At 38.3% G+C, this 13202-nt stretch overlaps 2 protein-coding genes across 2 annotated transcripts; both read left to right on the forward strand.

Moving 5' to 3' along the window:
* Nucleotides 1-1178: 1178 nt before the first annotated feature.
* On the forward strand, nucleotides 1179-5171 carry LOC121651076 (vesicular inhibitory amino acid transporter-like). Its single transcript, XM_042002943.1, has 2 exons — nucleotides 1179-1994; nucleotides 2756-5171. The coding sequence occupies exons 1-2, from the start codon at nucleotides 1614-1616 to the stop codon at nucleotides 3941-3943; spliced, it is 1569 nt and encodes a 522-aa protein (XP_041858877.1). The 5' UTR covers nucleotides 1179-1613; the 3' UTR covers nucleotides 3944-5171.
* Nucleotides 5172-5392: 221 nt separating this feature from the next.
* Nucleotides 5393-12393, forward strand: bpifcl (BPI fold containing family C, like). The gene is made up of 16 exons (XM_042003177.1): nucleotides 5393-5539; nucleotides 5669-5801; nucleotides 5983-6094; nucleotides 6266-6397; nucleotides 7475-7630; nucleotides 7714-7777; nucleotides 7907-7967; nucleotides 8104-8195; nucleotides 8355-8531; nucleotides 8673-8732; nucleotides 10932-11099; nucleotides 11374-11441; nucleotides 11523-11565; nucleotides 11637-11700; nucleotides 11905-11981; nucleotides 12075-12393. The coding sequence occupies exons 2-16, from the start codon at nucleotides 5702-5704 to the stop codon at nucleotides 12135-12137; spliced, it is 1437 nt and encodes a 478-aa protein (XP_041859111.1). The 5' UTR covers nucleotides 5393-5539; nucleotides 5669-5701; the 3' UTR covers nucleotides 12138-12393.
* Nucleotides 12394-13202: the final 809 nt, after the last annotated feature.

The following is a 13202-nucleotide window of genomic DNA, read 5'->3' on the forward strand; positions in this document are numbered from 1 at the left end:
AAGATTTATTTTTCCTCCGTGCAAGTGTGGCCCACAAAAAACAAAAATTAATGTAGCAATTGCATGACGGCTATTGCGTGTTAAATTGAACGTTAATTGCGTTAAAAGCTGAGAGGAAGCCTGGCCTGTATGAGGTCAGTGTTGGAGGAGCTGTCCCTGGTGCTGTCGGTGCAGACCAGCTGCAGGATGCTCATCATGTCAGCAACGAGTTGCATCCCTCCACAGCCTGCTGAACATGCTCATCAGGAATCAAGCCGTTAAATGAGCAGGAAAATTCAAATTTGTGCGCATACAGGAAAATTCAGTGATGCAAGTTTAGTTGAACTAGCTACCGCTTATTTGAACGTTTTAATTTGTAAATATTTTATGTGGAATTGTAAGTTATTTTCAACACAGACTTCTGTTTGTGTCTTTCTTTCTTTTTTGTTATTTTTTCAACGCGAAAATGTGCGACATAAAGAAAATACGTTAAAGTGTTTTCTGCTGCTGAAAGTACTGTGCTTCTTTGCATGCAAATAAAATAAGATGCACGACTGTGTGCTGCAGGGTGGTGCAGTCTGCATGCTTCATTTCACAAATTTGAGATTGATTTCACATGTTACAATACACTTGAGCAGGTCAGGCGGAACAGATTTCTTTTAACAAATAAATAAATAAATAAAGGAGATCATTCTTGTCCACTGGCTAGATGTTCAGTTTGTTGGCGTTAATTCACTTTTGTGGTTGTGTAGCAAGACCGCAAACATGTTTTTAAAAATAAAATATTAAGCTTTGAATATAATTAAGCCTTGTACATTTATTTATCCAACAGGCGTGGCTCCTGCTGTTTGTTGGTGGCAGTGTGTGTGTGTGTGTGTGTGTGTGTGTGTGTGTGTGTGTGTGTGTGTGTGTGTGTGTGTGTGTGTGTGTGTGTGTGTGTGTGTGTTGACCTGTTGCCAGAATGCAGCATGAAAGCAGGTGAATGTTTGGTCTTTTCATTCACGCATGATGTCGGGGTTAATTTTGAAACACTGCCTCGCCGTTTTTCCTCGTGATCACTCTGCTGGTAAACTCCCATCGTGGGAGTAAACCTCTCTCTCTTTCCCTCTCTCTCTCTCTTTCTCTGTCTGTCTCTCTCTCTCTCTGCCACCCGTGACAGTTCTGCCGCGCGCGAGTTGAGAGCGCCAGAGCTGTGCCACTCTGTGCGAACACGTGCACGCCCCCCCTCCCCCTCTCTGGGTGATGCAGAGATTCCAGCGCTCGCGCTGTCACCCACTGGACTTCATACTGACAAGACTGCTTAGAAAATAAATATGCCAAATTCTATATTTTAACGACAAATGAGGACACATATTTATTTTTTCCTTTGATTTGTGGCATTTCTTCGCTGAGGCAGATGCCAAGGAGTAATATGGATGAGCAACCCAAGAAAAGCGGCTGAGGATTTTGAAACGGTCTGGATGAAACGGTTAGGCTGCCTTTAGGGGCTGGTTAGCACACTTTAAGACAACAATTAAATAGGCAACAGGCATGATTTTAATATAGCAGCTAAATAGCAAATACACCACACTGCGTGCGCTTTTTGCTCTGAAATATTTTTTTCGACGGGAGAACAATTTCGTTTGGGATAAAAAATGGCTCACCTAATCCGACACAAACTCACGAACAAACTGACCAATGCGGCCCACACGGTGTCCCACAAATCTCAGGCCAAGGTCAGTGGGGTGTTTGCCCGGCTGGGCTTTCAGGCCGCCACGGACGAGGAAGGTCTCGGTTTCGCCGAGTGCGACGACTTGGATTATGATTACAGGCAAGGGATGCAAATGGATGTCCTCCAGGGAGATGAAGAAGGGGGGGACATTGAGGGAGAGGGGGAGTTGGAGGGAGACAGCCATTACCAGAGAGATGGCACCGGCCCGAGGCCCTCGTCCCTGAAGACCGGGGGCTCTTTGGACGAAGATAAGCCAAAAATCACATCATGGGAAGCTGGCTGGAACGTCACCAACGCCATTCAGGTAGACTTTAACTAATTTAAAATAGTAAAAAAAAAAAAAAGAGAGAGAGAGAGAGAGAGAATGTGCTGCAGGCCTAAAACTGGACAAAAAGTCACCTTGAAAATTTCTCTCTTTTAACATTTAGTATTTTTAGTCATATAAAAAGAATACATTATTAAACATAGTCCAAGAATGGGACAAATCATGTTTAGTGTTGTAGCATGAAATTATGTAGAGCTGATATATCCGATTAAAAGAGCTATGCTACGTTTTTTTTTCTAATTAAATGCAGCCTTCAATTACATGTTTAATTCGCGATTTGGGGGTAAATCCAACGTGCAACGTGAGGGTTCATTCAAATCTTTTTATCAGCGAAGCTGCAGGCAGGCCTGCGTGACTTTGATAACACGAGGCTGAATGGCATGTGCTTATCAGTGTCGCGATCAAATTAAAGTTTTAACCAAAGGAATAGAAAAATTCGTTTTAAAACAGTATTTTCTACACCTTATTTGATTTAGCTTGCAGTCTATGCGAATGAAGTATTTTTAAAATAAATAAATAATAATAATAATGGGAGTATTGATGTAGGCTTTGGAAACAAATCAATTTAGATGAATTGTCAATGGGTGCATTTTTATTTTAATGCAAAAAATATAATGTATGTCTGACATTATGTAAGAGGGGGGTTTTGTGTGCAAGTCATTCCATGCCTGAACTGATCGGCCTGTCACTGCGATGTGGGCCTCGTCCATTATCACTCAACTGCGCTTCTCTGTCTGCAGGGCATGTTCGTCCTCGGCCTGCCGTACGCCATCCTCCACGGCGGCTACCTCGGTCTATTCCTCATTATCTTTGCGGCAGTGGTGTGCTGCTACACCGGCAAAATCCTCATTGCGTGTCTGTACGAGGAGAATGAGGACGGCATAAAAGTGCGCGTGAGGGACTCCTATGTGGACATCGCCAACGCCTGCTGCGCGCCACGCTTCCCCGCACTGGGCGGCCACGTTGTGAACGTGGCTCAGATAATCGAGCTCATCATGACCTGTATTCTATACGTTGTGGTCAGTGGCAACCTGATGTACAACAGTTTCCCAGGGTTTCCTGTCTCTCAGAAAGCCTGGTCAGTGGTGGCCACAGCCGCGCTCCTGCCGTGCGCGTTCCTGAAGAACCTCAAGGCCGTGTCCAAGTTCAGCCTTCTCTGCACACTGGCGCACTTCGTCATCAACGTCCTCGTGATCGCATATTGTCTCTCTAGGGCACGCGAGTGGGCCTGGGAGAAGGTTAAGTTTTATATTGATGTGAAGAAGTTCCCTATTTCAATTGGCATCATCGTGTTCAGCTACACGTCCCAAATCTTCCTCCCCTCCCTGGAGGGAAACATGCAGAAGCCCAGTGAGTTCCACTGCATGATGGACTGGACTCACATCGCAGCCTGCGTCCTCAAGGGCCTCTTTGCCCTGGTGGCCTACTTGACATGGGCGGACGCCACCAAAGAGGTCATCACAGATAACCTGCCTTCAACCATCCGAGCTGTGGTGAACCTCTTCCTCGTTGCCAAGGCGCTGTTATCTTACCCGCTGCCGTTCTTTGCCGCAGTTGAAGTTCTGGAGAAATCACTGTTCCAGGATGGCGGAAGAGCCCTCTTTCCTGACTGCTATGGTCCTGGTGGGCAGTTGAAAACCTGGGGTCTGGGTCTTCGAGTAGCCCTAGTAGTATTTACCCTGCTTATGGCCGTCTTTGTCCCCCATTTTGCTCTCCTTATGGGTTTAACTGGGAGTCTGACCGGCGCAGGACTGTGCTTCCTCTTGCCAAGCCTCTTCCACTTAAAGCTCCAATGGAGAAATCTCCTGTGGCACCACGTCTTCTTCGACGTTGCCATTTTTGTTATTGGAGGCATATGCGCTATATCTGGTTTTATTCACTCCATTGAAGGCCTCATAGAGGCGTACAGGTACAATATTCACGACTAAGAGCTCCGGAGTTTACCTCTGTTGAATAGTGATGCCCCATAAAGGACACAGACCTTAGGAAAACACACGGACCATTGACATCAAATCTCATGAGGAGGTATATTTGTGTGAAATGTACATCTTTTTATTTTGCCTTCGTGATAATGTGCAATAATAAACTCTACAGTCATAGTGTAAAGTAGTCTATTCATTCCAGAATAAAATTGTTTTATTAAGTGGACAGAGGAAAACGACCTCTGCATGGAAGGGGGTCCAGGTGTCAGTCTTCATGCAAAGATTCAGTGAAAATGTGCGCTGTGGGTTTACTGTGAGTGTGTACGTGTTTTTATCTGGAGAATGAAATATGTGGAAAACAAGTGAGTGAATATGATGTTATTATTTGTTTCTTGAGCTGCTAGGTATCATTAATCCCACTTCCAGAGAAAACAGAAAGCACCAGTCAGATCAGATGGTGCTCTATAAACCATGACTTACTTATGTGTAGTGGTTTGAACAGAATTATTCTTTTCTAATGGTTTGGTGTTTTTCTTTTTCATTCTTATGCCAGTTGTAGTCCTTAATGGCTCATTTGTTTTCTTGGTGTTTCAAGTGTCATTCTGGATGAAGTGAATTCAAGTGCAAGCAAGTGGGTCCTAATTGTGTTATATAAACGTCAGTCTGATAATATTCTGTTCCTATTGAACTTGTCAATTGTGATTTATTGAAACTAATGGTGTGTGAGACAAAGAGTATTTGTTGAACTAAGAGATAAATAAATCAAGTATTTTATGCCTGGTGATTTTAATGTTTCTTTGCTTAGTGAACGCTTTACTGATTTGACTTTTTGTTGTTCTGTCCTCTGTTAAACTTCCCATCTGAAAGATTAAATAAACTTCCTCTTTTGACAGGGAGACTATTAAATTAAAAAGAAGATTTGAGGTTCCAGTTGCTGAGTTGCAGATATTTGCTAATTTAAATAATTTTCGACAATGCAACAATGTGCCTCTTTTGCATATTTCAGCGTTTTTAACAACTTAACCCTAATGAGCCAGTCAAGACTTGTTAAGACATATTTCAGCATTCCTTAAGTATTAAACTTGACTGTTGTTCACTTAATACATTTAATGAGTCAAAGCTTACTTTTCACTTCCTTAATCAACCATGAATAGCAGTCTGTTCTGAAAAATGAGGATGTTGTCAAAAAAACTACTTGACTTTGAAAACAGTTCATTCGACCTGCAAAAACACAGATCCCTGTCACCACACCTGCTGTAAATATAAATATCTTCTTAAACTATTTTAACATCTATTTTATTTTATTTAACTTATAATATTGGCCTTTGTGAGACTTGAATGTATTGCTTTTGCTCTACTGAAGCCCAACCATGTGGTCGCAACAGAGTTAAGAAGACCAGATTGTTTTCTGTTCCTGAAAACACACACTCAAATTAACACAGCAGTCTCCCACTGCTGTCACATGTCAGTAAGTTTCACTTCTCACTGAGACAACACAGGAAGTAAAAGTTGCCCTAAAGCAAAAGAAGAGAAAGGCAGAGACGACGAGTGAAGCTCTGGAGCACCCTTTCTCCTCAAAACATTTTTCATACTGCATTTCAGGTACATTATCTAATATAACCCAATCGATTTGTTGTAAATAATGTGAGGCTTTTAGAATTTTTTTGTGTCATACTAAAAATATCTCAGTTTCTTTGACTTTCATGCTTACATTCATACTAAAATCTTTAGCACAGTGGCTGTTACCAAAGAAGGTCCAGCAAAATGCTTCCGTCTGTGGCAGTAATGCTTATGCTGCTATCATTCACCTATGGTGAGAATCCTGCAATACAAGTCATCCTGACCAACAAGGGGCTGCAGCAAGGTAAGGAAATGTGAGATATGTTGCCTGGTAGGTTGCTTGATGTGTTTGCTAGTGAGTTCACACTTTTATTTTCTTTTTCATTTTTTTCATTTGCTTTGTAGTTACACAAATCTATAACCTAGATGAGTTGACTTATTTGACACATGTTTCATTGACACTGTGAATGTTTTGTTTGTCCCAGGGGTGCATGAAGCTACAGGACTGATTCAGGAGAAGTTGGAGAAACTAACTTTACCTGACATCAGCGGTAGAATTAACATCCTAATTGGCCATGTAGACTACACACTAACAGGGTATGTGTAATGCAAAAGGGCTTTCTTGGATTCAAGTATATCTGTTGTAAACATAATGAGTTATGAAAATGTAGTCTTTGAAGTAACCAGCTGTATCCTATGAATTATATTTAATTTAATTACATTGATAAACTCACCTTATATTGCCTTTCCCCCCCCAATAAAATCTAGTGTCACCATAACAAAATGTGACCTTCCAGAGCCGACTGTGAAGTTTTTTCAGGAACACACAGGATTCACTGTTTCCATCTTAGGCCTCAGTGTTGCATTAACTGGCGACTGGTCAACACACTTTGGCTTAATGTGAGTATTCCCAAATCTCTGGACTACAATTGCAACACCTTGCTTTTGAAGCCAGTAATGTCAAAGCTGCTTCATTTGGATTGGTAGAAATTTTCCAAAAGTTGTTCCATTTTGGAAAGATAAATCTCAGGATATCTATGAAAACTTGATAGTCTTCTTAATCAGTAGAAAATAAAGTTTAATATATATTTTATATTTTTTATGGTTACATAACCAATGTATACATCATAACTTAAAGAGGAAAGGTTAAAATAATTACGTGGGCTCAGTTTAATAACTGAAAGACATGGTTGTTTAACCAGGAAACAATCTTAAAGCCACGGTCAAGACGCTTAAAAATTTGTTTTGCACATTCAAACTTGTAAATCAGGAACTTCCTGTTCTTCACCCTTCACTTTAATGCTAGACAAGGTATTTGTCACTCTTATCAGTTGCTATTGTTTATAAGTTTATTTAATCTTGCTTTTATTTTTAACCTCCGGTGGTTTCCTCCTGGGGATCCTCCACACCAGTAGCTTTACCTGCTCTGTCTGCAGGGGTTGTTGCCATGGTGACTGCCCTGGTCTGGGTGGCTCAGGGTCTTGTACTACAGCCCTGTGGCTGTGGTGTGGACAGCCTCTTCTGACCTGGGTGGTTCCTGTGGTGGCGCCCCCTGTGGTCATGGCTTCGGGTGTGACTTGATCCCCAAGATATCGTTTCCTCACAGCAGCGTCAAGCCCGATGTTTTCAATCTATAGATATTTTCATACTTCAGTTCAGAGACAGTAACTAGGGATGGGAGTTCTTGTTTGTACAGAATGGGGTATGTTCAAATGGGGGGAGTGTACATGAGCTTGGTTTGTATGTGTGTGAGTGTGTGTGTGAAAGAGACTACTATGAGGTGTGTTTTGAGTTTCTGTTATATACTGTGGTGTGTGAATGCCTTTTAAATTTTGTCCTTAATATGCATAATTTGTTTTTATTATGTAAAGCACTTTGTGTTGCTTTGTGCATGAAAAGTGCTCTATAAATAAAATTTGATTTGATTGGATTTAAAAATTCAACAACACCTATGTGTCTTGTGCTCTGTATTTTCAGACATGATGGCGGATCATTTGATATGGCTATATTTAACTTAGCTTTGACCTCTGCAGTGGAGCTGGGGAGAGATGCTAAGGGCCATCTGTCTGTCACCAGCATCAGCTGTGATGCTCAGATTGGAGATTTGGGTGTCAAATTCTATGGTGGAGCCAGGTACATTAAACAAGAGAAAAATCAGATTTCAGTTGGTGATACAGTTGTCAGGTCATAAACCTTGAAATTTTATGTGTCAATAGTAAGATCTTCCAGCCATTCGTGGACTATTTCAAAGGGCATTTCATTAAAAGAATAAAAGACAGAGTGAGTGTCTCTAAACATCTTGGTCATATGTTCCAGCACAGGCCTGGCCTTTCCTGTAGTATTAATATATATTCCTGAGGTAAAACAGACATTTCAGTGGTGAAGGACATTGTCTTGTATCCTCCTTAGATCTGCCCTGCTCTTGAGGAAAACATTGACATGTTGGAGTCCCATCTACAGGCCATGAACGGTATTGCACACAACTAAACCTCTTAATCATCAGATTGTACAAGTTTGAAAGCCTTTAGTCCAAAAATAAAACAACACTTTAATTCGTATTTCATTTCTTTGATTGGTTAATAAAAAAGGATTTTTGTACTGTTTAGTTTCCTTTGATGTGGATCAAGTTCTTACTCTTGACGTTCCGCTAACTGGGTCACCGATAGTCACTGCTGCAAGTATGAAACTAGGGTTTAAGGTAAGAAGACACACATAACAGTGACAACTACCAACGCATTTACCATTTACCATTTACCATTCTGAACTATCTAGTACATGTTAAATATGCATTCATAGCTTATGTAAACTTAGCAGCTTCTATAACCACACATAATTATTTGCAACACTTTATTTAAAGGGGGAGTTCTACAGTATCAAAACTCATGAAGAGCCACCCTTTGTGGCCCATCCCTTCATCCTGCCTGAGCAGCCAGATTACATGCTCTCAGTGGGTCTGTCTGAGTTCACTCTGAACTCTGCCTTGTATGGGTACTTCTCAGCAGGAGAGCTTCAGGTCCACATCAATGAAAGCATGGTAAGTAGTATACATAAAAGAAACCATAAATGGATGACCAGATGTAATTTTGTGTATTTATTCACTCATCTTTGTTGAGTATTGGTAGCTTTCTTCATTAAATAACATTCGTAGAAAGTATTTTGTTATTTGTTATTTCAGGTTCCTCCAAAATCTCCTGTACACCTGAACACTAGCTCAATGGGAATGTTTGTTCCTCAGGTAAGTTTATTTGCTCAGTGTTATTTATTTAGTTTTTTAATAAAAATAATATTAAAAAAGGACAACTAAACAATATGAAACATATTTAAAACAAAACAAGAAAAGAACAATATATTATAGAAAAAAACTGCACCAAGATCAGGACTTTAAGCCATAGACCGATACATGATATACGTTCCAAAACTAGTTTGACATAGATACGTACTAAAACAAAGGCAACACAAAAGCATTCTGGTGATTATAATTATGAGGTGGGATTTGTACCAAAAGTTAAACCCCCCTTCTTAAGTAAGTCTGCTATTTCAATTAATAAGTGAGCTAAATTAGGTTCCCAGATTTAAAAAATTTGTTTATTGTCTCCTTTCAAGAGGTTTTCCATTGGTATGACCATGTAATGCTTACTATTCCACTGTGCTACTGTTGGAGAATTGTCTTTAATCCAATGCAGCAAAAATGCACTTTTAACTACAAACAACAGTTTCATTATAAGGGTTTGTTTTTATTAAAACCTTCTAGTGGAAATCCCAACAGAAATGCATGTTTAAAATTAATTTTCATGTGTAAAATTGTACATAGCTCTTTACTAACATTTTTCTAATCACCTGCAATCATTGGGCATTGCCATTTTAAATGAAAATATGTATGAGTACCTCCTTATTACATTTTTTACATGGGGAAAAGTTAGAGCTGCATTTATTAAGAAAGTGATATGTGTCCCATGAAGTATTCCAAACTGTCTTTCCCTGAATCGATTATATGTAAAGATTGTACTTGACTCTGAAAATACTTTGGACCACTCTTCCTCCCTAGGTTATATAGTGAGGGTTCTCTCCCATGTAACGGTCATTTTGTTAATAGTTTGAGTGCAGGGACTGACGTTTGTGTTAAAATAGTGAAATGAATTTGTTGTGATTATTTGTAGTTCTAGCAAATTTATCATCAGGATATTTGCAGAAGGTGAATATAAAATTTCTCATTTGCATATATGCAAAAATAAGGAAAAAAAAAAAAAGGTTTTATGTCAGCATGCACAAACTATAGAGTCACAGATTCTATACAGATTTTATTAAGAAAATGCATGAACGAGTTAAGGTTCACACTGTAATAGTATTATGCTTTCAATAGTTAATTTCCGTATTGTTAAGGATGTGCCAGTCTATCTAAAATAATGTGTTTTTGTCATGGTTCATGGTGTGGGTTCCTGGTTCTTGTTTGGTTTTGGTCTATGTTTTTGGTTTGTTCTTTATATTTTGATCTTGGTTTATAGTCTGGTGTTTGTCATGTTTAGTTTCTGTAGGTTGTGTAGGTTTTTGTGATGTTTTAAGTCTGTCATGATTTAAGTTTTTACTTCTTTTTTTTTGTCATGTTTAGTTTCTGTTTAAGATCATGGTTTGGGTTTTTGGATTTGGCATGTTAAGTCCAGTTTTCCCTCATGTGCCCTGTGGTTTCTGTTTCTGGCTCGTTAGTTCACCTGGTCTAATTACTCATTCACTTCATCTGTTCCTTATTACTCCCTCTGTGTATATATACCCCGTGGTTTTCAGTTTTCATTGATCAGATCCTTGTGGTTCATCTCTGTAATGTGTGGTCTTCTGGTTCTGAGTTTCTGGATTAAAACCTTTGTAACCAGTACCTTTCTGCCTCCTGTCTGAACTGCCTGCGTTTGGGTCCTCACCTCTGCCGCTACACGTAACAGTTTTGCTCTATCAGTATAAAAATAAATCTTCATCCCTACATAAGTCAAAACCTAAAATAGTTCCTCTACCCGGTGTTTTCTTTGGATTAATTTAAAATGCTGAAATATCCATAGCTGAACATGGAAAAAGATAAGGAATCCTTAAAATGGATCACAATCCTGTTGCCAATGTTTGTATTTTATAAGATAGACATTTAATTAACAAAATGCACAAAAGACCCAAAAGCAAACAAACAGAAACACTGATATGCTGATGATTTATTTTAAATTAAGTTTGCTATCACACTTCCTCCTAATGACATTTAGTGATATTCCCACAAACCTTATAAAGCACCAGTACCTAGTAGTTTCTGTGGATCTATAAGAATTCAAATAGATTTATATTTGCAATAATATATATAACATTTATATATCATTTACAGCCTTCTTCTTTTTACCCTGTTTATGCTGAAATATAACATATTTGAAAATGAAAGGTTTACCATGAACTTTTTTCCTCTTAGCTCCCCAAGCAATTTCCAGGTCTGTTGATGGATCTGCAGGTTTATGCCAGACAAGCTCCGACGTTTTCCCTCCAACCCGGAGTTGTTAAACTGGGTGTTCAGGCTGCTGTGAATGCCTTTGCCATTGAGCCAAATGGTACCCAGATCCCACTGTTCATACTCAATGTTGTGAGTACCTCAAGTGTGTTGATTGCCAGTAAAGCATAAAATCAACTTCATATATCTGTACTTTTATTCTCTTTTACTGTTTTATTCAATGTAACTGAAATGTTGAGGGTTTTTTGCTTTAGTTTGTATCCACATAAATTGCAAAGGGCTTTCTTAATTTTTTTTTCATATTCAGCATACTGAACAGTTCATTTTTAACTAGGAAAACAATATTACAAAAATAATTTGTTATGATAAAAAAGAAATCCAAATCTAACTTCAAATTTTCTTCCAGGACACACAATTTAGTGGTAAAGTGTGGACTGCTGATGAAAAACTGAAAGGCTCTGTAATGATGGATAAGTGAGTACTCCAGTTCATTAAAATAACGCACCTTAAGGATTTTTAACTGCAATTCAAATGAATGACGCTGTTCTCTTTCAGTTTTACGCTGACCTTGGTTTCAAGTAAAGTGGGGACCGTTAGGGTAAATAGAACAAAACATTTTTAAAAAGTACTTCATATTTTGCGATGGTCACAGCATGTTTGTCTTTGCAGATTGATGCTTTGGAAAATACAGTGTGGGCAGGCATGAAGCTAATGATCTTACCAGAAGTGAATGGTGAGTTTCAACTGCTTAACTTTGCACACACTTCTAATTAGCAACTGATTTTTTTGTTTATTCATCACCCAGTACTCTATATCGATTTAATCTTTCTGTGGTAAAGTAAATAATGTTGGATTTAAAGCATGTACCAAGCTCCAGTCTGTATTATAATTATTTAGACCAATTACTTTTGACTTGAAATATTTATTTCTGTTGCAGAAAAACTGGGAAATGGTATTATTTTACTCAGAACAAAACATGCACAGCTGATTAATTCAGTTCTCAAGATGGAGAAGGTCAGTCATAAAAGAAAAAAACAAAACAATGAACATAATTTCAAATAAGAGTAAAAGTGTGTTTGGGCTGATCAATGTCTCATTTCCAAACAGGAATTCATAGCTTTTTTCTCAGATGCTCAGATTCTACAAACAGAAGAAAACTTCAACAAATAAACACCAAACATGAACGATCTTTATTTCCACTGATCAACTTTGTCTGAATCTTTTTCCACTTGGCAAATAAACTATGTCAAAACAAAAAAAGCTAAATCTACCCAAGTCTGGGGTCTGGATTAAAGATGATTATAAATCCTTGCTATGCAATACATATTAAACATTTTAACTCCTAAATGTCTCATGTATAATCAGGTCACATAAATGATGCACTTTGTTGTTCACGTTTGCTTCCTATTAAAATATTTCAGAAATGCTTTTAAATTGTTTTCATTTCATTTTCATTTTACTGTTTTACAACTTTCCATTTTGCCTGCTAACATAATAAAAAAAAGGCATCATGCTGAAAAGGTTTCCGAGGGATAATGATGATAAAAATAAGGAATTATTGCAATAATTGTTTTAAACAAACATTGGTTTAAAATTAATTTTAAGAATCACAAAAACTCCCAGTGTTCATGGACTAATGAAATATCTTTATTTTTAAACATTTCAGTGTGCACTCTGCAGATTCTGTTACATGTTCACATTCTTGGAATGTAAAACCATCAAAATATAAATATGTACTAATTTACAGCCCGTTCTTAAAAAGTTCTCCGTAGAAAAACATGATTTTCTTCATGAAAGATAACTGGCTGACTGGACCTGAGCAGACCTCAAACAGAATGATCTGTATCAGGATGTAAAGTGGACAGTTGTGAAAAACACTTTTCAAAGATTAATTAAAGTGGTAGCAAAAACACCAACAGGTTGTAGATACTGAAATCTGAATGAGAAGCATTGTCAAAGATGTGATGGTACAGAGTCTGGAAGAGAAAACTCGACTATATCACACCCCACTAAATGTAAACGTCTATTTTTACAATTATCCATGTACAAACAAGTGCTTGAAGGACAGAACTCGTTTTCATTCAAATGTAATTTGAGTAATCGTTGCGGATATAGAAAAAAAGGGCAATTATGTAGCACCTGAGAGTCCTAAACGTACAGAAAAAGTTGAAAAACTGAACTTTCACTTGTAAAACACCACAAGTTAATAGCTTGTCAGTAAGTTTAACAGCCTTT

This window comes from Melanotaenia boesemani, chromosome 13 (assembly GCF_017639745.1).
Source record: "Melanotaenia boesemani isolate fMelBoe1 chromosome 13, fMelBoe1.pri, whole genome shotgun sequence".
Taxonomy (NCBI): Eukaryota; Metazoa; Chordata; class Actinopteri; order Atheriniformes; family Melanotaeniidae; genus Melanotaenia; species Melanotaenia boesemani.

Coding starts and splice junctions, on each gene's coding strand:
- LOC121651076 (XM_042002943.1), top strand. CDS start 1,614: ATGGCTCACCTAATCCGACACAAACTCACGAACAAACTGACCAATGCG. Junction 1,995..2,755: donor ACGTCACCAACGCCATTCAG/GTAGACTTTAAC, acceptor CTCTGTCTGCAG/GGCATGTTCGTCCTCGGCCT.
- bpifcl (XM_042003177.1), top strand. CDS start 5,702: ATGCTTCCGTCTGTGGCAGTAATGCTTATGCTGCTATCATTCACCTAT. Junction 5,802..5,982: donor CAACAAGGGGCTGCAGCAAG/GTAAGGAAATGT, acceptor TGTTTGTCCCAG/GGGTGCATGAAGCTACAGGA. Junction 11,982..12,074: donor CAGTTCTCAAGATGGAGAAG/GTCAGTCATAAA, acceptor ATTTCCAAACAG/GAATTCATAGCTTTTTTCTC.